General features: G+C 41.4%; 1 protein-coding gene across 1 annotated transcript in view; it reads left to right on the top strand.

Annotated features, from left to right (window-relative positions):
- The first annotated feature begins 5,244 nt into the window (after nt 1–5,244).
- LOC144609354 (ATP-dependent translocase ABCB1-like) overlaps nt 5,245–27,337 on the top strand; it is a 104,154-nt gene continuing 82,061 nt past the window's right edge. The window contains exons 1-5 of the mRNA XM_078427806.1: nt 5,245–5,330; nt 6,379–6,433; nt 11,475–11,625; nt 24,411–24,471; nt 26,532–26,723. Coding sequence (XP_078283932.1) covers nt 5,245–5,330; nt 6,379–6,433; nt 11,475–11,625; nt 24,411–24,471; nt 26,532–26,723 — 545 coding nt within the window. The remainder of the gene's footprint in view (nt 5,331–6,378; nt 6,434–11,474; nt 11,626–24,410; nt 24,472–26,531; nt 26,724–27,337) is intronic.

Genomic DNA, 27,337 nt, shown 5'->3' with positions numbered 1-27,337 from the left:
GCCCCAGAGTAGAAGCAATGAAGGATCCTTTGAGACACTCTGAATTTCCTCAGTTGTCTAAGGTGGTAAAGGCGCTGCTTAGCCTTACCCACCAGTGCGGCAATGTGCGTTGCCCACGTCAGATCCTCTGCGATGCGGACTCCCAAGTATTTGAAACTGCTCACCCTATCCACAATAGACCCATTTATCTCCAGTGGCGTGTACGTCCTTGGATGTTTAGCCCTTCTGAAGTCCACAATCAGCTCCTTTGTTTTAGTGACATTCAAGAGGAGGCTATTGTCCTGACACCAGAGTGCCAGATCAGCCACCTCCTCCCGGTAGGCCTTCTCATCGTTGTTGGAGATCCGGCCCACCACCACAGTGTCATCAGCAAACTTGATGATGGAGTTTGAGCTGAACCTGGCCCTACAGTCATGTGTGTACAGGGAGTACAGGAGGGGGCTAAGGACGCAGCCCTGGGGGGATCCTATGTTCAGGGTGAGGGAGCTAGATGTGTGTTCCCCCATCCTGACCACTTGGGGCCTGGCAGTGAGAAAGTCCAGGACCCAGGCACACAGAGGGGTGCTAAGCCCCAGTTCCAGCAGCTTCTCAACCAGTCTGCTGGGGACTATTGTGTTGAATGCTGAACTAAAGTCAATGAACAGCATCAACAGGCCTCCTTATAAAAAGGCTTTTGATAAGGTCTGTACGGAGTTTGTACATTCTCCCCGTGATCTGCGTGGGTTTTCTCTGTGATATCCGGATTCCACCCACACTCCAAAGACATACAGGTTTGTAGGCTAATTGACTTTGTATAATTGTAAATTGTTCCTAGTGTATGTAGGATATTGCTAGTGTGCGGGAATCGCTGGTCAGCACAGACTTGGTGGGCCGAAGGGCCTGTTTCCACACGGAATATCTAAACTAAACTAAGAAGGCATTTATGAGTCAATCTGGTGGGCGTGGAGTCACACAGGAAGATTGGAGGTGGCTGATGTGGTGACTCTATTAAGAAATGCTGCAAGGATAATCCTGGGAACTACAGAACGTTTAGCCTACTTTCAGTGGTGGGAAAGCTACTGCATGGGAAAGTTACTGCAAACATCTCTGAGCTCTATAAACCTTCACCGTTTCCAATGTCTTGGGTCAAACCAGTTCATATCCTGAACCTGAACAGCAAACACCTCCAGATGCTAGGAACATTCAGCCAGTCATACAGCATGCACGAAAAGAGACACGGAGTTCGCTCCTTCCAACCTGACAATAGACAATAAGTGCAGGAGTAGGCCATTCGGCCCTTTGAGCCAGCACCGCCATTCAATGTGACCATGGCTGATCATTCACAATCAGTCCCCATTTCCTGCCCTCTCCTGATACCCCCTCACTCTGCTATCCTTAAGAGCTCTATCTAACTCTCTCTTGAAAGCATCCAGAGAATTGGCCTCCAGTGCCTTCTGTGGCAGAGAATTCCACAGATTTACAACCTTCTGAGTGATAAAGCATTTCCTCATCTCCGTTCTAAATGGCCTACCTCTTATTCTTAAACTGTGACCCCTGGTTCTGGACTCCCCCAACATTGGGAACATATTTCCTGTCTCTCGCGTGTCCAATCCCTTAATAATCTTATATGTTTCAATAAGAACCCCTCTCATCCTTCTAAAATTTCAATGTATACAAGCCCAGTTGCTCCAGTCTTTCAACATACGACAATCCCGCCATTCTGGGAATTAACCTAATGAACCTATGCTGCACTCCCTCAATAGCACGAATGTCCTTCCTCAAATTTGGAGACCAAAACTGCACACAGTACTCCAGGTGTGGTCTCACTGGGGCCCTGCACAACTGCAGAAGGACCTCTTTGCTTCTATACTCAACTCCTCTTATCATGAGGGCCAACATGCCATTAACTTTCTTCACTGCCTGCTGTACCCACATGCTTACTTTCAGTGACTGATGAACAAGGATACCCAGATCTCTTTATACATCCCCTTTTCCTAACTTGACACCATTCAGATAATAATCTGCCTTCCTGTTCTTACCACCAAAGTGGATAACCTCACATTTATCCACATTAAACTGCATCTGCCATGCATCTGCCCACTCACACAACGTGTCCAAGTCACCCTGCATCCTCATAGCATCCTCCTCACAGTTCACACTGCCACCCAGCTTTGTGTCATCTGCAAATTTGCCAATGTTACTTTTAACCCCTTCATCTAAGTCGTTAATTTATATTGCAAATAGCTGCGATCCCAGCACCGAGCCTTGCGGTACCCCACAAGTCACTGCCTGCCATTCAGAAAGGGACCGTTAATCCCTACTCTTTCTTTCCTGTCTGCCAACAAATTTTCTATCGATGTCAATAACCTACCCCCAATATTATGTGCTCTAATTTTTGCCTACTAATCTCCTATGTGGGACCTTATCAAAGGCTTTCTGAAAGTCCAGGTACACTACATCCACTGGCTCTCCCTTGTCCATTTTCCTAGTTACATCCTCAAAAAATTCCAGAAGATTAGTAAGCATGATTTCCCCTTCGTAAATCCATGCTGACTCGGAACAATCCTGTTACTGCTATTCAAATGTTCCACAATTTCTTCTTTTATAATTGACTTCAGCATCTTCCCCACCACTGATGTCAGGCTAGCTAGTCTATAATTTCCAATTTTCTCTCTCGCTCATTTCTTAGAAAGTGGGATAACATTAGCTGCCCTCCAATCCACAGGAACTGATCCTGAATCTATAGAACATTGGAAAATGATCACCAATGCATCCACCTGAACTTGATGAACAGAATTGATGATGCTGATTGATTGCCGGGGCACGTTGCACCACACTACTTATCGCTGGAGGTTGGGTTAATGCATCACATGTGGATTTAATTTCCCGTTGCGTTATCTGTTCTAACTGCGTGATCCTCAGCGCTCGGTTATCGTTTATTGGTCCAGTGTGCGTGGAGGTAACTTCGCCTTCCGATGAGACTTTGCAGCAAAAACAGAAGCATTTTTGTTACATTTCCAGTTCAGATCCCTCCAGCAGCGTCGATCGTGAATTATCGGGTGAAAATCTGACCCAGTCCAAGGTTTGCTGAGGGAAATCATAAGTTTCATTTCTTCTCTGCATGTTACTACGTTAGATTTCTCTTAATTCCGTATGTCAATTTAATCAGACAAATTAGTAATTTGATAAAATAGCTGGGATTTTAAATGCAGAATCTTCTTAATTATATTAATTGTATCAAATTCTCAATTTGAATTTATGTATTTTACAATCAAGTGATAATAAAGAAGATCCTGCATTAAAATCTTAAGTTATTTATCAGGAAAGCATAACACGGTTTAAATATACACATAACACACATAATTCTGGCGCTAGTCATAATTCTGACGAATCAAATGTGAACATTTAATAGTTGAGTCCTTTAATCTGCCATAGTTTTGACAACAGTTAAATATATGCTATATAGGGACATACTTTTAAACAGGTGATTAAAGTACCACCAAGGCGCATCCGCCCCCATTCACCTCAAAGGTAGACACAAAATGCTGGAGTAACTCAGCAGGTCAGGCAGCATCTCAGGAGAGAAGAAATGTGTGACATTTCGGGTCGAGACCCTTCTTCAGTGATTCCTTCTCTCCTGAGTTGCTACCTCACCCGCTGGGTTGCTCCAGCATTTTGTGACTACCTTCGATTTAAATCAGCATCTGCAGTTTTTTTTCCTATCATACACCTCTAGCTGGGTTCCATACGTCTCGGTGGCAGAAGTCAGATCTGTTTTGGCAAGAGTACACTATCTGAAAGTAGCTGGTCCGGACAGGTTCTGAAGTCGTCTGCCAATCAATTGACCACATTTCCCCCGATATTTTAAATCTCTTCAACAATCTACTATCCTCATCTGCTTGGAGGATAAATAAATGGAACCAAATAATGGAAGGATGATGGGCAGACAGAATCACGTACGAGAGCAGATAGGAAGGGTAGTGCATGGGAGAATAAATCCAACTGTATTGGCGTGAGGTGGTCAGCAGATGGAACCTAGTGGTTAGGATTAATGGGGGAACGGGGATTAGAAAATGGGAACAAAGGGAGAGAGAACCTAGGTGGACCAGTGGGAGTGGCAAAGGAATGCTTTGGGGCTATGTATTATCTGTAAAGTGCATATGATTCTCTGCCTCGCCTGGAAGAGCTGTTTAGATCAGAACATGTGAGAGACAATATTTTAGGCGCAACATCCCATGACAGTTCTTTGACCTGAAAAGCTGGCTCTGTTTCTCTTCCCACAGATGTGGCCTGACCTAGTGAGTGTTTCCAATATTTTCTGTTCTTATTTTACATTTTCTGCACTTTTCATTTTGAAAAGGAAGTTGGTTGCCGGTTTGTATCTATTATTTTCTTGTGCCAATTTGAGGTTGGTATCTCGTTACATGTTGTAGCTTTAGGTTTGATGGAAAGATAGTGGTTGTTATGGGTGCCAACAAATTCCTTTGAAACTCACCAAATGTGCCTGTGTCCCCATTATGTCATTGAGGTGTCTGTAATACGACTGGGAGCCTGTGGCCATTCCAAAGGACTGGATCTTCCCAGTATGCTGCGTTTGTATTGGCATTACAAAGAGCAAACATCTTGCCCAAGGGAGTGCCATTAATTTGCAGATAGAATTCATTGTTGAATTGAATATCGTTGTTTGTCAATCTCTGGTATAATAACTGGTCTATTCAATGCATTCCATTGCAATGCACCAGATATTTTCTTCACATCATGTTGCAGAACATAAAGTGCTGGATTAACTCAGCGCGTCAGGCAGCATCTCTGGAGAACATGTATCGGTGAAATTTCAATTTGAGGCCCTTTTAGCGCCTGTATCTCCTTGTTTGTCTTCTCCTTCTTCCGTGTCCATCATCCATGTTTCAAATGTTGACATCGCTGTCATCGTCCATCCTGAAAAGAGCGCAAGCTTCCGGCGACAATCAGTGGGAGCCATCACTTGTTGCAATAGATGATGGTGGTAGCAGAATTAGCTCAGGACACTTCCAGTTTCCAGCCCATCGACGTGGACGCTCCTGCTATGGGGCCCTCCTTGTTTCTCCACATTACAGAACTCATTCCTTTGGACAGAAAGTGTGCAAAATTCAACGATGCTAAGGATTCTAGTTTTGTTTTTGATATCGTGTTACATTACAGTTTTTTATTTACACACTAATCTATTTTAAAGTCCTTAAAACTCTAAAAACCTGAGAAAATTACGTTTCTACAACAGGTGAAAGGATGACTAAAAACCATATAAACGGGGACACTGAGGAAACAAACAAAAGTAACGATGTCCCTTCTGATAAACCACAGGATGAAAAGAGGTGAGAAACTCTATATTAAAGATTGTTGAAAAATAGTTGAGCTTTGTAGGTATTTTGTTGATGAATATTGTCGTATGTTGTATACACTAATTATGGAATCTGCAGCTTTTGCAACCATTTGTATTGTATGAATAATTACAATATCTTCACTGATTTATTCACTTTATATTGAAACATATTTTCCCACAGAAGTTCGAACTTCAGCCAAGTTATAGTTAGTTACTCCTGAGTTTGCTAATTAAATTCTATAACAGTACATATAAAAATAGCAGGTGAGAAAGCAAAATGCACAACCAAGTTGTGAGCATTCATGTCTCCCAAGCGTATCTTGTCTCACACATATATATTATCTTGCATCATCAACGTTTGTCCAGCCTGTCCCGATCTATTTCTGTAAAATTTGCCATATCAAAACCAGGATTTAGCATCGATATTTCTGTAGACTTTTCTCAGCGCATAAATTGATTGAAAGATACAGCATGGAAGCAGGTCCTTTGGCCACCGAGTCCTCGCCAATCATCGATCACCCATTCACACTAGTTCTACGTTTATCCTATTTTCGCATCCATTCCTTACATGCCTGGGGTAAATTACAGAGGCCAATAAACCTACAAACCTGTGCATCTTTGGGATATGGGAGGAAACTGGAGCACTCAGAGGAAACCCATGTAGTCACATGAAGAACATGCAAACTCCACACAGACAGTACTTGAGGTCAGGATCAAACCCCAAGGTCGCTGGCAATGTGAAGCAGCAGCTCTACCAGATCTGTCATTGTGAGGCCATGTTAGATAAATCTAATCGTATTGTGAGCACTGTTGAAAATAATGCCAGTAAGATGAAATTATTTAAACACAACCAAAAAATTAATTCTCAATTTTAAAAATTGTTCATAATTTTGATTTGATTTTAAATAAACATTTTTTATATTGAGAAATTAGCATGTTTTAACTGATTTCAGGAATTTTTAAATGAATGAGATATTTAGAGAAATAAAACACAGGCCATTAAAAAAAAAATCTGATTATTATATCTTATAAATTTGCAGCAAAACTAAGGACGAGAAAAGAAAAAAGATTGAAATGGTCAGCCCATTGTCATTGGTAAGGCTCATTTTCATAATTTCTAAAAAGTAACTGGCAGTTATCTATATTACTAAATGTAAAGTATTTTAAGATCTAATTTGCTAATAGTATTGTGAGAAAACTTTCTTTGTGAGATGTGTGTGCTTAAATATACTAAAACATCATTTATATGTAAAAGACTACACATGGTACAGTCTGTGACCTTTAACAAAATTGTTACTTTGTGGTTGAACGCACGTAAAAGACAAGTAGGAATGTGTTCTACTCTATTGCAATCTTTACCTCAAGATCTGCAAACATAACAATGAAACTTGTGCTCAATGTGAGAATGGGTTTTCACCCAAAAAATGTTACAGTGAGTGAAGGGACAAATAATAACAGGAAGTTTGAAACCACCATTGTGAGTGAATTGTAACAGAGGCTTTCACTTGGACAGACATAAAATGAATTAAGACTCTGATTGTGAAAGGTTTCTGGTTTACATATAAATGATTCAACTTTGGATTGAAAGAATTACATAGTCATAGGGCTGTACAGCTTACAAACAGGCACTTTGCCCACTGTGTCTATGCTGACCATCATGCCTAAACCCAATTGCCCCCATTAATTCCATGCCCCTCTATGCCTTACTTATCCAGGTACCTGCTCTGAAACGTTGTTACTGTTCCTGCCTCCACCACCTCCTCTGGCAGCTAATTCCTCAAACTAACTACTTTAGGTGAACAATTCACTGCTCTGATCCATTTTAAACTTCCCTCTCACTTTAAACTTAGACCTTCTAGTTTTAGACACATCTATCATGGGAAACAGACTCTGACTATCTACCTTATAATTTCTCTCATTGTCTCTCATAATTTGATACACTATCATGTCGTCCTCATCCCATCTTTGCTCTGGGGAAACCAGAACCAGTCTATTCAATCTAGGCAACGTCCTTATGAATCTATTCTCCATCGTCTTTAGCTTAATCATATCTTTCCTGTGATGGCAGTTAACCCAATCCATATCCACCCCTCTCCCCAGGGGCAGTGGTAGCGTTGGATCAGAGATCAAAGGTACTGTAAGGTGCAGATACAGTACACCCTTGTTTAACGGACCATGGGGGGAGGAATAGTATCCATTATTGCCAATTGTCCATTATAATCGACATTTTGATCTATGCTCATCACTGCTGGTAGTGAGGCTCTTAATATACTGACATGTTGCACAATAAAGTGATATTCAAGATTCCTGTTTTCAATGTGATGTAATCCTTCATCCCAATTTATAACACACTATATTGATCCAATACCTGCTGATAAGCGATTAATGGGTGTTGTAATCTTAGATTATGTCATTATGCATGTGCAATACAATGGGAAAATAACTTACGTGTTGAGGTGAATCATGTAAGGGGACTCCTGGTCCAATTTCCTAAATGGTGGGAAATCATTAAAAAATACACACAAAACGTTTGCTGTGCTTAGTGCCTGCAGAAAAGGAAGTTGTAAATGAGTGTAGATTGCTGAATGACCTAGGGAGTGAAATCAGTAATTCAGTGAACATGCAATGGTAGTAAAACCATAAAGAAGGATAATTGAACTTTGTATGTTATGAGAGTTAGAATTGGGACAAAGGTGCAAGGATAAAGTTAAATGTGATTATTGAAATTGCTGATGGTCTCTTGGTGTTGAACATGACATGATTCCATTCCAGTTCTGTGGAATCTGAGGGAGGCAGAAGAGGCCAAAGTGTGGCAGGAGGTCCTTGATATTGCAGGTGAGTGGGCAGCTTGGGGGGTGCTGTTAGAAACATAGAAAATAGGTGTAGGAGAAGTCCATTCGGCCCTTCGAGCCAACACCACCATTCATTGTGATCATGGCTGATCATCCACAATCAGTAACCCATGCCTGCCTTCTCCCCGTATCCCTTGATTCCACTAGTCCCTAGAGCTCTATCTAACTCTCTCTTAAATCCATCCAGTGATTTGGCCTCCACTGCCATCTGTGGCAGAGATTTCCACAAATTCACAACTCTCTGGGTGAAAAAGTTCCTTCTCACCTCAGTTTAAATGGCCTCTCCTTTATTCTAAAGGTCCCCTGGTTCTGGACTCCCCCAACATTGGGAACACTTTTCCTGCATCTAGCTTGTCCAGTCCTTTTATAATTTTATATGTCTCTATAAGATCCCCTCTCATCCTTCTAAACAAGCCTAGTCTTTTCAATCTTTCCTCATATGACAGACCGCCATCCCAGGGATCAATCTCGTGAACCTACGCTGCGCTGCATCAATTACAAGGATGTCCTTCCTGAAATTAGGAGACCAAAATTGTACAAAATACTCCAGATGTGGTCTTACCAGGGCCCTTTACACTGCAGAAGAAACTCTTTACTCCCATACTGAAATCCTTTCGTTATGAAGGCCAACATGCCATTAGCATATTTCACTGCCCGCAGTAACTGCACGCCAACTTTCAGTGACTGGTGTACAAGAACACCCAGGTCTCGCTGCACTTCCCCCTTACCTAACCTGACACCATTGAGATAATGTTCCACACCTGTCATTTCTGTTGGCTCCAGTGTGCCCCTGACAAAGATTCTCCAGGCTCTCAGTGCAGTTTGTTTTCTCTTGAGTATTGGAGGCTGAGGGAGACCTGATAGAAGGAGATAAAATTATGAGGCAGGGCAGAGTCAGAAACCTTTCCCCCTAGGGTGGAAATGTCAACGATTAGAGGGCATAGATTTAAGGTGAGAGGATAAAGTTCAAAGGAAATGTGCAGCCAAAGCTATTTTCCACAAGGTGTGATGGGTCCGTGGAACGCATTGCTATGGATGGTGGTGGAGGCAGATACAATAGTGGCATTTAAGAGCCTTTTGGAAAGGCACATGGACATGCAGGGAATGGAGGGATGTGATCACATTCAGGCAGGAGAGATTAGTTTAACTTGATATTCTATTCAGCATGGACATTGTGGACTGAAAGGCCTGTCCCTACGCTGTACTGTTCTATGTTCTACGTATTCCCAAATCCTCCTCCATTGTATGTGGCCGTTGGGTCAGAAACTATCATACAATATGGTATAATTTTTCAAGGTGGCTTTGGGAAATTCTCTGTCACCCTGTTGTGAAGTCTTTCCATTGACTGGTTAGCACGCATCAAAAGCATTTCACTGTACCTCTGTACACGTGACAATAAATAAACCAAACGAAAACAAATGAAGGTCCTGCTTTGAGAGTTTGGTGCCAGGCATGAGAAGGATAATACATATGACTTGGAGATGTAGGCCTTCAAAAGAACAATGAGTGAGAAAGTTTGAAGAGATGAGCACAAATGGTTATTTTTATTTGTGGAATATTGTTTTAGAGTATTGGCGCAGATCCAACATATTGAAAGACCTCGGTGCTATTTTATGGCACAGTGGAGATAATATTGTTGAATGACAATCAGCCAAACCGCAGATGCTAGAAATCCGAAATAAAAACAAAATGCTGGATAAGCTGAGCAACTCGGGCAATCTGTGGAAAGTAAAACAATTAACTTTCCAGGTCTGGCACTATCTTTTTCCATTCTGGTGAAGCGTCCCAGACCCGATATGTTAACTGTTTCCCTTTCCACAGATGTTACGTGACCTACGAGTTTTTCCTCAAGTACCCTATAACCAAGAATGTGTTGGTGTGTTAGAAATTACTGTCATGTGCTATAACCATCTGGGGTGGCCAGTATTCACTCCAGCATGTCCTATTTTTAATATTAAACTAGACCAAGTGGACCTGTTGGGCCCAATCCTCTCCTGCATTGGTGCAACACCCTCTCCTCCCCCCTCCCCTCTTTCGCCCCTCCTCCGCACTCCTCCCCCCCCTCCCCTCCCCTCCCCCTTCCTCACCCCCCTTCCCTTCCCCTCCATTTCATTCCCCTCAAACCCCCTTATCCTCCCTCCTCCCCCTCCCAACCCCCCCCATCCCTCCACTCCCTTCCTCCCCCTTCCCTCCCTCCCCCTCCCTCCCTAGGACATAGATTTAAACTTTAAAATGTGAATAACAAAATATATAACACCGATTTCAATGAAACTTCTTCCATTAGCACCAAAGGGATGATGGTGAGTAAGGCGGGGCTAAAATTGTCGAGCTATCGTGTACCGTTTTGGCTGTAGTTCAGGAACAAACAAACAAACAAATTAGAATTTTAGTGTATAGATGACGTTGTCATACGGGCATTAATAAAACACATTCCAGCACAACCATTAGAAAGATCTTTATATTTGATAATGATGCCACCATGTGTCTTCTGCCACAGATTTATTTGAAACGATATAATCCAAATAGCTATTTTAACAAAGCAAAGGTGTTCCACCTCTCTCTGTATCTGGCAGATGTTGGTGCTGCTGGAAATATTTAACATATCCTGATCTGCTTGGCAACGTTATGTGACGTTGCCCTTTCGGTAGATTCCCCTACATTGTGCAGAGAACGATGAGCAGGAATAGATCATGTGGCATCTTGAAGCAGCTCCACCAAACAATAACATCACGAGTGAGGTGGTCCGATTTCTACTCTACTTTATTGCTTATTTCACATAACCCTAAACGTTCCTAGAGTCTAATACTTTATATATTCCAAAGTGATCCCACCACCAGTCACATCTTCCCACCACACCACCTTCCACCATCTATAGAGACTGCTGCTTCCGCAACTCCTTGGGTCACTCGTCCCTATCCGCCCAAACCACCCCCTCCCCAGGTACCTTCCAACATCAGTTATCCAACATCAATTTTAGTCATTTAATTAAAATTATTTAAAGTCATTTAAATTGAATTAAAGTCATTTAAATCTGGCAGCCTGGTAAGTCTAGGAAAGGTTTGGAATATGGTAAAAGTTTTTGAAATGGTAACTTACAGAAGTGATGATATACCTGTAATTATGGGTTACTTTGAATTGTTAGCCAAAGTCAATCCAACTGTGATTTTGAAAATTTTGAATGAATTAAAATAGCAATGTAATATATATATATATATATATCCAATTTTAAAATTTCAATATTGGTTTCAAAATTAATACCAGTGTTTCTAATTATTCTTATTTAGTTTCGCTATGCAGATTGTGAAGACAAATTGTTGATGGTGCTGGGTAGTGTTGCTGCCATAATTCATGGGTTTGCCATGCCACTCATGATCATAGTATTTGGAGAGTTGGTGGACAGCTTTGTTAATGATGCAATTATGAAAAATGTAACAGGTAAATAAATACACAACTTTTCCACAGAAACCACAGAATCTTGAATACTTGCTTTCCACATATGTAAGTACATAACTGCATTTGTACAACATTGAGCAGGAAATGGAGGAACTGACTAAATATATATACTTTTTGTCAATGGATAGGTCACTTGTGATTGTAACTTTCTGGATTATCAATATAATGCGGTATTGTGGCAGATATTGTACAGTATAATTTAACCTTATGTGCACACTTTAGTCATATTTATTTGTCTTGAGTTGCTCGTGCTAATTCCGAGAGAAGCACTCTTATTCACACATTCAAATCCATTAAATTCAATAACTTGACTTTATTTAAGTTACAATCAACTGTCAAAAATGTGTGCTAGCAGTATTTGATGCTCTCACATAAGTTTAGTGCTAACAATGGAAGAAAATGTGTTCACTTAAACAAAATGTCGGTTTTGAAAAATAAACATTCACCAGAGCCATATTAACAAACTCATCATAATTTTGGTTAAAATTGGTCTGAAGAAAGGTCCTGACCCAGAACGTCACCTATCCATGTTCTCCAGGCATGCTGTCTGATCTGCTGATTCTCAATAGCACTTTGTGTCTTTTAAAAAATATATAGCTTTCATTGCAATTCAGTTTTTACTCAAAATGTATCTATCAGTTATTTTTAGATGACAGTAAAGAAGATTTGTTTTTTATTGGGATCGGAATTTGAAAATGCACTGCTGTAGCAAGTTGGCTGCAAGATGGCACTGGAACATGGTGACTCGGTCTGTTCTTCCCAGAGAAGAATATACTATCATCTCATACAATTGCCCTAAGTCTTTCAAATCTCTTTATTATCTGTAAATCTATACAATACTGAGAATTATATTCTGCACTCTGTATCTTCCCCTTTGTTCTATCTATTGTACTTTTGATTTGTATTGGTGTACAGTATTATCTGATTGGACAGCATGCAAAACAGGGTTCCACTGTACCTTGGTACATGTCAATAATAAACCGAAGCATTTTTTTCAGTATGGTTAGAGTAATTTTGCTTCATGACATTAGTGCTCGGTGTTTACAAGCTGGTCAAATTGTCATTGCCGCACTTTTGTTGATGAAATGTTCACCCTTTCTAGTGAAACATCAGCATATTTCAGAAGTAGATCAGAGATCAGAGAGAAATAACTGCCCTCATTTTGCCAAAGCTGTAATTTAATGACAACTGAAGTTTTAATGTCTAACCTCATTTAAGACAAGTCAGAGTAAGAATGCATTATCTTTATTTTAAAGATTAACAGAGATGCTGGAAATCTGAAATAAAAACAGAATACTAAAAACACTCTGTGGGTCAGCCAGTTCTGGGGAATGAGAAGCAGATTATATTGGGTTAGAGACATTTTGCTGGAAAAGTAAAAGAGAGACAAGAGAGGGAAGGAAGATGACAGGAAGGATGGATAAGATAATAAAACTACCTGTGATAGGGTGAGAGCAGTGCAATTGAGCTATTGGAGCAGTTAGAAGTTGGCTATGTTTCTTTGACTAATTGTTATGTTGAAAGAAGCAAGGTGTGGGACATCTCCTGTAGTTTAGGCTGTGCTAATGGAGAGAGAAAAAACCGAGCAAAATGATAGATACATAAACAGCAGAAATGGCGACTTCCAATACAGAAAGACAATATGAGTTACCTAAAATTGGAGCGGCAAGTCTTGACCCGAAACGTCACCCATTCCTTCTCTCCTGAGATGCTGCCTGACCTGCTGAGTTACTCCAGCATTTTGTGATATCTAAAATTGGAGAGTTATTTCAATTTGATTTCTCCAGTTGCAGTCATGGCAATTGGACTCGTGCTTTTGGACTAATGGTGAGGAACTTTAGATGCTAGACCAGTAATTACACCACAATCCTTCTAAAATATCATCATGAGATCTTTTGACAAGCCCAAAAATGCATTGCACTCTCAATATGATGCTGGAATATTAAACCAGAATTTGCTGCTTTAATCTCTGGAGCGGGATTTGAACCTTCAATCTCCTGACTCAGAAAAGTGTTCACCACTGACCTTTTGCATCAGGTGGTTAAACCTTGATGTGACCCATAATTGGTCACTTGCATCAGGATCACAATGCATACGTGTCAGCCAAGGTGACAGGAAAAATCTGTGGTTTCTTTTCTATGACTCTTAACTTCCCCTTGTAGAGTGTGACACACTGTTTTGATGACTCTGAGCTGACTCGGTTGATTTAATTCAGGATAGTGGTTGGGGACTCTGAACTAGTTACAGTACTCTGGTTTAGAAAGAGGAAGAAGGTGGCTTATTTTGTTCCAGCATTTCCTCCCATTATAACGATAGAGTGAGACTAGGATCACATGAAAGTTCATCAGAAATCCATCTAAAAATATTTCAATGACATTGACCCGTGAAAATTTGCAGTGTCAGAACCAGTTTTGAGCGCTGAGCTCTTGCCGTGCCTAACATATGAAGCAGCAACTTGGACATTGTAGTTATAAAAAGTTCAACAATGATTCATGAGTGTGGAACCAAGGATGAAAAGGTATGGAGGTAGATTTTGATTTTCATCCTTGGCGAGCAATCTGATAACATTCCACTGCTCTTCACTAATCCAGCTGATTTCCAATCTATTTACTTCAATATAAGTACAATTGACAAATTCTGTCAAAGCTTAGTTTTCAGGTGTGTAGATTCCTGCTGAGATGGTGGTTGAAAAGTCAACCCTATGATGCTATGACAAAACCATAAAAGGAAGAACATGGAACAGTACAGCACAGGCCCTTTGGCAAATAATGTATGTGCCGATCATAATACTAATTTAAACTAATCCCATCTGCCTGTGCATGGTCCCCTTCCATCCCCGGCCTATTCATGTGCCTGTCCAAATGATTCTTAAACATTCCTATTGTATAGGGCGGCAGAGTAGCGCAGCGGTAGAGTTGCTGTATTACAGCACCAGAGACCCGGGTTCGATCCTGACTACAGGTGCTGTATATATGGAGTTTCTACATTCTCCCCTTGACGTGCATGTGTTTTCTCTGGGAACTCTGGTTTCCTCCCGCACTCCAAAGATGTACAGGTTTGTAAGCTAATTGGCTTAGTAAAATTGTAAATTGTCCCAAGTGCGTGTAGGGTAGTGTTAGTGTGTGGGGATTGCTGATCACCCCAAACTCTGTGGCCGACGGGCCTGTTTCCGTGCTGTATCTCTAAACTAAACCAATCTACTTCCACCATCTTCCCTGACAGCATTTTCTGGGCACCTACCACTCTGTAAACAATAAACTTTCCTCGCAAATGTCCGTTAAATGTTTTCCTTTTCACCTTAAATCTAGGCCATCTGGTGTGTGACATTTGCATCCTGGGAGAAATAAATGCCTCTGGCTATCGGGCATATACAAGCCTCTCATAATTTTATATACTTCTACTAGGTCTATCCTCAGCCTCCTAATCATTCTTTATCAATCTCTCTACTTCCAGGGAGCTCTGGGCCTCCACCCCCGAGATCTCTCTGTACGTAAAAGCTCTGAAGGATCCTGCCATTTACTGCTATTCTTTTCTCTTATTTTTGACCTGACAAGGAGCAGCATCTCAGATTGTCCATATGTATTTCTCTCCCCATAATTTCAGCTGATCAATATGCTGCTGTTTCATACGTTCAGAAGGCATAGGAGCAGAATTAGGTCATTTTGCCCATCGAGACTGCTCCGATCACGGCTGATCTATTTTTTCCTCTCTACCCCGTTTACCTGCCTTCTCCCCATATTCCCTGAACAAAATTGGCTATTGCCCTTCCTCTTAGGTATTTTTCTTTGGAATAAACAAGGATGAGTCGTGATTAATTGAGGAGTTCAAAATTGAGAGATAACTAAAAACATGCCAAACAGAAAAAAAGTATTTCCATTTGCAGGAAGTCTATTCCAGTGTAGTCTCGTGGTTTATCTGTCTCATCAACCTGCCCAATTGGCTAATTGTTTACCTTGGCTCCATTTTCCTGCATCATCTAATGGAGTTACAGGAAATGCAACATCTTTTACCTCTTCCTTTTCCACCACCCAATCAATACTCCCAGGTAAAGCAACAGTTCCCTTGCACTTCTTTGAGTCTAGCATACTGCAACATTCCAACATTGGGAACATGTTTCCTGCCTCTAACATGTCCAACCCCTTAATAATCTTATACGTTTCGATAAGATCCCCTCTCATCCTTCTAAATTCCAGTGTATACAAGCCTAGTCGCTCCAGTCTTTCAACATATGACCGTCCCGCCACTCCGGGAATTAACGTAGTAAACCTACGCTGCACGCCCTCAATAGCAAGAATATCCTTCCTCAAATTTGAAGACCAAAACTGCACACAGTACTCCAGGTGCGGTCTCACTAGGGCCCTGTACAACTGCAGAAGGTCCTCTTTGCTCCTATACTCAACTCCTCATGTTATGAAGGCCAACATTCCATTGGCATTCTTCACTGCCTGCTGTACCTGCATGCTTCCTTTCAGTGACTGATGCACTAGGACACCAAGATCTCGTTGTACGTCCCCTGTTCCTAACTTGACACCATTCAGATAATAATCTGCCTTCCTATTCTTACCACCAAAGTGGATAACCTCACACTTATCAACATTAAACTTCATCTGCCATGTATCCGCCCACTCACATAACCTGTCCAAGTCACCCTGCAACCTCATAGCATCTTCCTCACAGTTCACACTGCCACCCGGCTTTGTATCATCTGCAAATTTGCTAATGGTACTTTTAATCCCTTCATCCAAGTCATTGATGTATATTGTAAATAGCTGCGGTCCCAACACCGAGCCTTGCAATACCCCACTAGTCACTGCCTGCCATTCTGAAAGGGACCAATTTATCCCCACTCTTTGCTTTCTGTCTGTCAACCAATTTTCTATCCATGTCAATACCTTACCTCCAATACCATGTGCTCTAATTTTGCCCACCAATCTCCTATGTGGGACCGTGTCGAAGGCTTTCTGAAAGTCGAGGTACACCACATCCACCGGCTCTCCCCTGTCCATTTTCCTAGTTACATCCTCAAAAAAATTCCAGAAGATTAGTCAAGCATGATTTCCCCGTCGTAAATACATGCTGACTCAGAACGATCCTGTTACTGCTATCCAAATGCTCCGCAATTTCGTCTTTTATAATTGACTCCAGCATCTTTCCCACCACTGATATCAGACTAACTGGTCTATAATTTCCCGTTTTCTCGCCCTCCTTTCTTAAAAAGTGGGATAACATTTGCTATCCTCCAATCCACAGGAACTGACCCTGAATATATAGAACATTGGAAAATGATAACCAATGCGTCCACAATTTCTAGAGCCACCTCCTTAAGTATCCTGGGATGCAGACCATCAGGCCCTGGGGATTTATCAGCCTTCAGTCCCATCAGTCTACCCAAAACTTTTTCCTGCCTAATGTGGATTTCCTCCAGTTCCTCCGTCACCCTAGGATCTCTGGCCACTAGAACATCTGGGAGATTGTTTGTATCTTCCTTAGTGAAGACAGATCCAAAGTACCGGTTCAACTCGTCTGCCATTTCCTTGTTCCCCATAATAAATTCCCCTGCTTCTGTCTTAAAGGGACCCACATTTGCCTTGACTATTTTTTTCCTCTTCACATACCTAAAAAAGCTTTTACTATCCTCCTTTATATTATTGGCTAGTTTACCCTCGTACCTCATCTTTTCTCCCCGTATTGCCTTTTTAGTTATCTTCTGTTGCTCTTTAAAAGAGTCCCAATCCTCTGGCTTCCCACTCTTCTTTGCTATGTTATACTTCTTTTCTATTTTTATGCCGTCCTTGATTTCCCTTGTCAGCCACGGGTGCCTCTTACTCCCCTTAGAATCTTTCCTCCTCTGTGGGATAAATTGATCCTGCAACTTCTGCATTATTCCCTGAAATACCTGCCATTGCTGTTCCACCGTCTTCCCTGCTAGGGCCTCCTTCCAGTCAATTTTGGCCAGCTCCTGCCTCATGCCTCTGTAATCCCCTTTGCTATACTGTAATACTGACACTTCTGATTTTCCCTTCTCCCTCTCAATTTGTAGAGTAAAACTTATCATATTGTGGTCACTGCCTCCGAATGGCTCTTTTACCTCGAGTTCCCTTATTAGATCAGGTTCATTACACAACACTAAATCCAGAATTGCCTTCTCCCTGGTATGCTCCAGTACAAGCTGTTCTAAGAATCCATCTCGGAGACACTCCACAAACTCTCTTTCCTGGGATCCAGTACCAACCTGATTTTCCCAGTCTACCTGCATGTTGAAAACTCCCATACTTTTGGATGCAAATGATACTTTTAGATAGCTCACTTGAGTATCACATGTCTTGTGTTGATATTGCCACTCTATTTATCTCACCTGATTGATCACCTATGACGTGTTGCTGATTAACACAGTGTTAATTAGCACCACAAGCCATAATCTGGATTACTCCGCACAACCAGATTTTCCTGTCAAACAAATCCAAGGGAGATTGCCAAATTGTATAAAAATCTGATCAAATGTTGAAAAGCGGCTCAGTGACAGGAAGCAACGGGTATTGGTTAACAAGAATTTTAATGAATGGTGGGATGTATGGAGCCAGGTGCTGCAAGTCTTGGTAATAGGCCTCTTGTTTTCTGGAGCGTATATGTGGATAGACAATGAAGAATGAATTTTAAGGCTATCAGAAAATATCAACGCAAGTAATATGCACAAATACAGTGAGCTGCAGGGACAATAAAAATCTTGCTTACAGCAGCATCACAAGTACAGTCAGAGAGTTGTGAATCTGTGGAATTCTCTGCCTCAGAAGGCAGTGGAGGCCAATTCTCTGAATGCATTCAAGAGAGAGCTAGATAGAGCTCTTAAGGATAGCGGAGTCAGGGGGTATGGGGAGAAGGCAGGAACGGGGTACTGATTGAGAATGATCAGCCATGATCACATTGAATGACGGTGCTGGCTCAAAGGGCCGAATGGCCTCCTCCTGCACCTATTGTCTAATGTCTAATGTCTAATGTCTACATAAACTTAAACAGCCCAAAACATAAATAATACATAAACTACACATAAATTCTGCAAGAAAGTAAAAAAGAAAAACAAAAAATTTGCACTAAAACTGTGACTAACTTAGATAGGGGATCTTGGTCAGCATGGGCAAATTGGGCCAAATGGCCTGTTTCCGTGCTGTATGACTCTGTGACTATTTTTGACACTTCTATTCCAATTTCAGTCTCATTCTTGTTCCACTGTGAGAGCAGGGAGACTCTGGAGTTGATAACATTAATAAAGCAAAACAGAAATAGAAAAAAAGAAAATAGGTGCAGGAGGAGGCTATTTGGCCCTTCAAGCCAGCACTGCCATTCATTGTGATTATGGCCAATCATCCACAATCAGTAACCCGTGCCTGCCTTCTCCCCATATCCCTTGATTCCGTCCTCTAGCCCCTAGAGCTCTATCTAACTCTCTTTTGAATCCATCCAGTGAATTGGCCTCTGCTGCCTTCTGTGGCCGAGAATTTCACAAATTCACAATTCTCTGGGTGAAAAAGTTTGTTCTCTGCTCAGTTTTAAATGGCCTCCTCTTTATTCTGAGACTGTGCCCCCTGGTTCTGGACTCCCCCAACTTTCTAAATTCCAGTGAATACAAGCCCAGACTTTCCAATCTTTCCTCATATGACAGTCCCACAATCCCGGGGATTAACCTTGTGAACCTATGCTGCACTGCCTCAATAGCAAGGATGTCCTTCCTCAAATTAGGAGAACAAAACTGCACACAATGCTCTGGATGTGGTCTCACCTGGGGCCTGTACAACTGCAGAAGGACCTCTTTACTCCTATACTCAAACCCTCTCATTATGAAGGCCAACGTACCATAAGCTTTCTTCACTACCTGCTGTACCTGCATGTTTACTTTCAGTGACTGGTGTACAAGGGCACCCGGGTCTCGTTGCACTTCCCTTTTTCCTAATCTGACACCATTGAGATAATAATCTGCCTCCTTGTTCTTGCCGCCAAAGTGGATAACCTCACATTTGTCTACATTACACTGTATTTGCCGTGCATTTGTCCAAGTGACCCTGCATCCTCCGAGCATCCTCTTCGTAATTCACAATGCCACCCAGCTTTGTGTCATCTGCAAATTTGCTAGTGTTACTTTTAATCCCATCATCTAAATCATTAACATATATTGTAAATAGTTGCGGCCCCAGCACCGAACCTTGTGGCACTCCACTCGCCACTGCCTGCCATTCTGACAGGAACCATTTATTCTTACTCTTTGTTACCTGTCTGCCAACCAATTCTCGATCCATGTCAATACCCTACCCCCAATACCATGTGCACTAATTTTGCCCACTAATCTCCTGTGTGGGACCTTATCAAAGGCTTTCTGAAAGTCCAGATACACTACGTTCATTGGCTCTCCTTCGTCCATTTTACTTGTCACATCCTCCAAAAGTTCCAGAAGATTAGTAAAGCGGGATTTCCTCTTCATAAATCCATGCTGACTTGGTCCAATCCTCTTACTCCTTTACAAATGCGCCGTTATTACTTCTTTAATAATTGACTCTAGCATCTTCCCCACCACCGATGACAGGCTAACTGTTCTATAATTCCCCATTTTCACTTTCTCTCCTTTCTCGAAAAGTGGGATAACATTAGCCACAGGAACTGATCCTGAATCTATAGAACATTGGAAAATGATCACCAATGCATCCACAATTTCTAGAACCATCCCCTTGAGTAGCTGGGATGTAGATCATCAGGCCCTGGGGATTTATCAGCCTTCAGTCCCATCAGTCTACCCAATACTATTTCTCGCCTCATGCAAATTTCTTTCAGTTCCTTTGTCTCCCTGGATCCTCTATCCTCTTGTACATCTGGTAGATTGGTTCCGTCTTCGATGAGGAAGACACAAAGTAAGTACCTGTTTAACTCTTCTGCCATTTGTTCCCCATAATAATTTCATCTCTTTCTGCCTTCAAGGGACCCACATTTGTCTTTACTAATCTTTTTCTCAACATACCTAAAGAAGCTTTTATTAGATATTCTTGGCCAGCTTCCCCTTGCACTTCATCTTTTCAGCCCATATTGCCTTTTTTGTTACCTTCTGTTGTCCTTTGAAAGTTACCCAATCCTCTGGTTTTCCGCTACTCTTTGCTATGTTTACACGTTTTCTTTTAATTTTATCCCATCCTTAATTTCCCTTGTCAGCCATGGTTGCCTCTTACTCCCCTTAGAATCTTTCTTCCTCTTTGGAATGAAAAGATCCTGCATCTTCTGTTTTATGCCCAGAAATTCCTGCCATTGCTGTTCCACCGTCATTCCTGATCGGATCCTATTCCAGTCGACCTTAGCCAGCTCCCCTCTCATGCCTTCGTAGACCCCTTTGTTCAAATGCAACACTGACACTTCTGATTTAACCTTCTCCCTCTCAAATTGCAGCATAAAACTTATCATATTCTTTTTCTTCAGAGATGCTGTCTGACCTGCTGTATTACTCCAGCATTTTATATCTATCTTCGGAATATACCAGTATCTGTAGTTCCTTTTTACACATTCATAGGATCATAATGTTTTACAGTAAGCTCTTTGGGCAACTGGGCAACTCAAACTGTTCCCATGAAGATGGCGGGTTGTGTGGAGAAAGAGGGACTCTGCAGAAGGACTTGGACAGGTTGGGACAGTGGGCAAAGCAGTGGCAGACAAATGCAGTAGCAAAGTGTGAAGTCATGCATTTTGGTAGTAGGAATATATGTCTATTTTCTAAATGGGGAGAGGATTCAGAAATCAGTGGTGCAAAGAAACTTGGGTGTGCTGGTGCAGGATTCCTCAAAAGTTCATTTGCACGTTGAATCGGTAGTGAGGAAGGCAAATGCAATGTGAGCGTTTATTTTGAGAGGACTAGAATATAAAAACCGGGGTGTAATGCTGAGGCTTTATAAGGCACTGGTCAGACCACATTTGGAGTATTGAGAGCAGTTTTGGGTCCCATATCTGAGGAGGGATATTCTGGCGTTGAAGAGGGTCCGGAGGAGAATGTTCCCGCGGATGATTGGGTTAATGTATAATGAGTATTTGACACCACTGGGCCTCTACTCGCTGGAGTTTTGAAGATGAGGAGGGGACATTATTGAAACTTGTGGAATAATGAAAGGCCTGGATAGAGTGGATGGGGAGAGGATGTTTCCACCAGAGAGAGTCTAGAACCAGAGGGCATAGCCTCAGAATAAAAGGACGTATATTTAGAAAGGAGATAAGGAGGAATTTCTTTAGTCAGAGGGTGGTGAATCTGTGGAATTCATTGTCACAGATGATTGTGGAGGCCAAGTCATTGGGTCTTTTTAATGCGGAGATTGACAGATATTTGATTGTTTATGGGAAGAAGGCAGGATCATGGAGTTGAGAGGAAAAGATACATCAGCCATGATTGAAAGGCAGAGTAGACTTGATGAGCCAAATGGCCTACCACTATTCCTATGACTTATGAACTTATGAACCTGCCCAATTCATGTCAGCCGCACCTGCTCTTTATCAATAACTCTACGAATCCTTTCAACTTCCTCCCTTAAACAATCACACCCATAAAGTAATTATCCTTGCAACATATGAAACAATGAGCCATCATGTTTGCCCACATAACACCAGTGTCAGAACTTCAAGGCGACTCACTGTAATGCCATGTTCTTTGTAAATTACTGGAGGTTCAAGTTTTTATTCATTCATTGAATCTTGTGATGTGAATGCTACTGCCAAGCCCACTATCAATCTCCCATTTCTTCTGAACTGAGGAGGCAGGTAAGAGTCAATGATAAACACAAAATGCTGGAGTAACTCAGCGGGACAGGCAACATCGCTGTAGAGAAGGAATAGGTGACATTTTGGGTCAAGACCCTTCTTCAGAGCTGAAATGTCACCCATTCCTTGCATCCAGAGATGCTGCTTGTCCCACTGAGTTATTCCAGCATTTTGTTTCTACCTTCGATGTAAACCAGCATCTGCAGTTCCTTCCTACACACTAAGAGTCAATGATGTAGGTGCAAGTGGAGTCATCTTCAGGCTGCACCAGGTGAGGATGGAGGAGTTCAAGCCCTGAGGCAGAATCTTGAACCTGACGGGCTTCCAAACTCAATCCAATCGTTTACAACTTACAGCTATAAGTAAAAACTAGATTTTTCTTTTAATTTCCAGATTTTCTTTCCATCATTTGAATTTAAATTTCCCAACTAATATTTGGGGAGGGAGTTAAATGGCTCAATAAATGTCCAGACTCTGTCTGGTAGACCCATACTAGAAGCATTAACCTGTCAAACTTCTGGTATTAGAAAACAATGTTTTTTTATTGGGTTAATTTTCATAGTAGCAATACAACTTGTTCAATGATAGAAGTTAGTAATAAAATTCAATGAAAAAAGTCAATGTGTTCTGCAGATTTTGATGTACAGTAAACTCTTATTATAACGGACCGTGGGGTGATGTCCTTTATTGCCAATTGTCCACTATAACAGAGTAAGGGATTCCCACAACCAAATACCCAGTGTGAAAGGACTTTGACTTTAGGCGTTAACTCCGTTTCTCCTTCGAAAGACACTAACCTGCTGAGTGTACAAAGTTCTTTTTAACAACTATAAATGATTTTTTTGTTAGTGCAATTTCGATGGCTTGTCAATTTCTTTGGTGAACTGTGATAACTGTGGGGATACTCAATCCGCTAGAATTAAAATCCATTACTAAGAGTCAAGAGAGTGTTTTATTGTCATGTGTCCCAGATAGAACAATGAAATTCTTACTTGCTGCAGCACAACAGAATATGTAAACATAGTACACTGTGAACAATATGACCAAAGAGGTCCATAATAACAAGGGTTTACTGTAAATGTGATTTTTTCCACAGGACACTTAAGGTATCACTTCCACTTAAGGTATCAGCTCCAAGGTGACTGAAAATGCAAGCTTTACTCCAGGGGTAGTCATATAGGCACATCCTGCAAGCATCACTCTGAATCAGCTTCCCTGTCATTTCTTCACCACGTCTCACCTTCTTCAACTTTTGGCATAGTCTCCTCCCTCAGCCTCCTCACCGAGGACTCTCGAGCCAAAGACTCGCACTCCCCTCGACAAGGCCGCTCCCCTAGAGCAAACCTTGCTTATATTAGTTGATAAATTGACTACTTCGCTAACTTCCCGATTTGCTTATTAAATTCCTCAGCCAATCCCCGCCCTCACTCCCTCACCTGCCGCTCCTCTGCCGACCTTGAAGGTATGTGTTACAGGCTGGCCCCTACCCGTTTTTAAATCATCCGCTGCTGCCGCTCCATTAACGACCTTGAAGAAATGAAAGATGACTTCACCTCCCTACATTCCAACTCCTTGCTATCCAATCACAACCTTACTCCCTAAACTCTTTGCTTTTTGTTCTTCTTCACTGGAATTTATTTACATTCATTGATGTCTGAAACTACTCTAGGTCAACTTTTTTCAATGTCGCAGCTTAACCAGTCTTTCATCTTCAGCAACTACATGTTGAGTCAGAGAAGATTGCTTGTTTCCGAACTGACTCTCAGTGTCATGGCATTACCTAACTGTGTGTGTGTGCGGTGTGTGTGACATAACTGTGTGAGTACAGGTGCATGCTCATGAGTGCGTGTTGTCTCTGTGTAGATAATATTAATATATCTTGCATTCTATACATCCTTTGTTATCATTTCCTCATATTTATGTGATGACGATTTCCATTAATGTTACTAACTTGAACAGAAGGGCACATACTAACTGCAACATATCCATTCCAGCAAATTCAACGCTGAATGCAACTGGTAATTTTACCGAAACATTGGAAGAGCAAATGACGAGGTAGTTAACACATCAAAATGGGTTATATTCTTTTTGTATTAATTTCTATAATCACACTGGTTGGCTCCAGTTGATGACATAAAGATATTTTAGTAATTTCAGAATTGCAAATAATTAGAATTACGATATGCCTGAAGTTATTTGTTGCACCATCAACTGTAATATCAGTTTAAAATTATATTTTTTAGGATGATGCATTATTGACCTGGCACAGATGGAAAGTAAAACTTTAATCGGAAAGAAAACATGATATTTGATTATGCTTAGCTTTGGTTATGAAAGTGCACCTTGATGAAAATATTTTCCTCTACTAAGTTAAAATATGGTATAAGATAATCTCCTGGTGGGTCCACAGTTCCAGATGTATGATCTCTTAAAGGCAATATCCCATGGTAATTGCAACATTTAATTGAGAAGGTTGGATGTAACTTTCAAACATTGCTGCCTGGTTCAAAACCTGTTGGAGCTGATTTCTTAATAAAACCCACCTGATTTTAATTTAATTCACTTTAATAGAACAAACAGGGTTAATCTACAAAGGATGGGCAGTCCATTTCAGATTGGAACATAGAATAGTACAGCATAGAATCATGCCCTTCAGCTGACAATGTCTGTGCTGAAAGTGGCACCAAGATACACTAACCTCATCTGCCTCATGTAATCCATACCCCTCAATTTGCTGCATATCCATGAGCTTATCTGAAAGCCCCTTCCAATTCCACCATCGTATCTGCCTCTACTACCGGGTAGTGCGTTCTGGGCACGTAACACCCTGTATGTAAAGAAAAACTTGCCCTGCTCACCTACTTTAGATTTTACCTCATGCACATTAACGCAATGCCCAATGGTCTATGACATTTCCATCCTGTGAAAAAAGTTCTGACTGTCTACCCTATCATTGCCTCTCATCATTCTAGATACTTCTATTATCTGTCCCCGCAACCTCTGCGCTCTAGTGAAAATAACCTTTCCTTATAGCTAATACCCTTTAATCCATGCAGAATTCTGTAAACCACTTCTACATCCTCTACAAAGACTCCACATCCTTCCTGCAAAATGGCGACCAAAAATGTACACAATATTCTAAATGCAGCTTAACCAAAGTCAAAAAAGCTGCAACATATATTTCTGATTCTTATACCCAATGCCAATGAAGACAAGCATACTAAATGATTTCTTTACCATTCTATACCATATTTCTGAGGAATAAATATTGCCAGTAATTTGTCCTGGACCAGCCTCACCAAAGCAATGGCCTCGAAAGCACACCAATGCCTCTACTTCATTAGAAGGTTTAGGAAGTTCGGCAAGGTCCCAACAACCCAAAATGCAACACCTTCATACCGCTGAGTATTTTGACAGCTTTTCTCACAGTCACAATCCCAGCAATCTTAGTGTCATCTGCAAAGTTACTTACCAACCCGTCTTCATTTACGTGCAAGTCATTTATATATATTACAAACAACAGAGGCCCCTCCACCAATGCCTGTGGAACTCCACTGGTCACAGAACTCAAGCCTAATAACACCCTTCCACCACAACCTTTTGGCTTCTATCTTTAAACCAGCTGTGAATCCATACAACCACATCACTGTGAATCCTGTACATCTTAATCTTCTGGATCAGCCTACTATGGGGGACTTTATCAAATGCCTTACTATAATTCTTGTTGACAGCTTCCTACCCTCATCAATCACATTTATCACTTTTAAAAATCCAATCAAGTTAGTAAGACATGACCTGACGCATACGATGCCTTGCTGTTTGTCCATTAATAACCCATTCTCTTCCAAATGAGAGTAAATCCTATTACAAAGAATCCTCGCCAATAACTTCCCTAACACTAACAAGGCTCACTGGCCTACAAGTCCATAGATTCTTTCTACTTCACTTCATAACAAAGGAATACATTTTGCCACTTTCCAGTCCTCCGGGATTGCAGAGTGGATGGCAGTAGATGCTGTATATCAAAGAAATTAAATTATTATTTAATGCCTCGCAACAGCTTCATATTAATTCCAGTACTTTTATTTCAATACAGTTTTTCTTCTGCTTTGCAGATTTTCCTATTACTATGTAGTTGCAGGGGGAGGTGTTTTAATTGCAGCCTTTATCCAGATTTCCTTCTGGTCACTGGCAGCAGCAAGACAGACAAAGAAGATAAGAATGGAATTATTTCATGCTGTGTTGCGTCAAGAAATTGGATGGTTTGATGTCAGTGAGATTGGTGAGATCAACACCCGTCTAACTGAGTAAGTGATCACAAATACAGACTTTAATTTCATATATATAGTTTAGTTTAGAGATATGGCACGGAAACCGGCCCTTCGGCCCCACCGAGTCCGCACCGACCAGCGATCCCTGCACATTAACATTGTCCTACACACACTAGGTAGAATTTACAATTATACCAAGTATATAAACCCAAGCCAATTCACCTACAAACCTGTACGTCTTTGGAGTGTGGGAGGAAACCGAAGTTCTCGGAGAAAACCCACGCAGTTCACCGGGAGAACGCACAAACTCCATACAGGCAGTGCCCGTAGTCGGGATTGAACCCAGGTCTCCAGTGCTGCAAGTGCTGTAAGGCAGCATCTCTACCGGTGCGCCACCATGTCGCCCACTCTCACTCTCACTCTCATTCATACATACATACATTGTAAGTGGCCATTATTGGCAAGGCCAGCATTTAGTGTTTATCCATAATTCTCTTTGAGATGATAGAGGAGTTTCAACTAATTGAATTGCTGCAAACCTTCTGCCAAAAGAACCTCCACAATTTTGAGCCAATGGAGGATTATCCAGGATGTTTTGTGACTGGGAAAGAACCTTCAGCCAATGAACTTATCAAGGACTGCAGAAATCC

This window comes from Rhinoraja longicauda, chromosome 2 (assembly GCF_053455715.1).
Source record: "Rhinoraja longicauda isolate Sanriku21f chromosome 2, sRhiLon1.1, whole genome shotgun sequence".
In the NCBI taxonomy this organism is placed as follows: Eukaryota; Metazoa; Chordata; class Chondrichthyes; order Rajiformes; family Arhynchobatidae; genus Rhinoraja; species Rhinoraja longicauda.
Note: the sequence above shows the minus strand (reverse complement) of the source record. Positions and strands in the feature narration are given on the sequence as shown.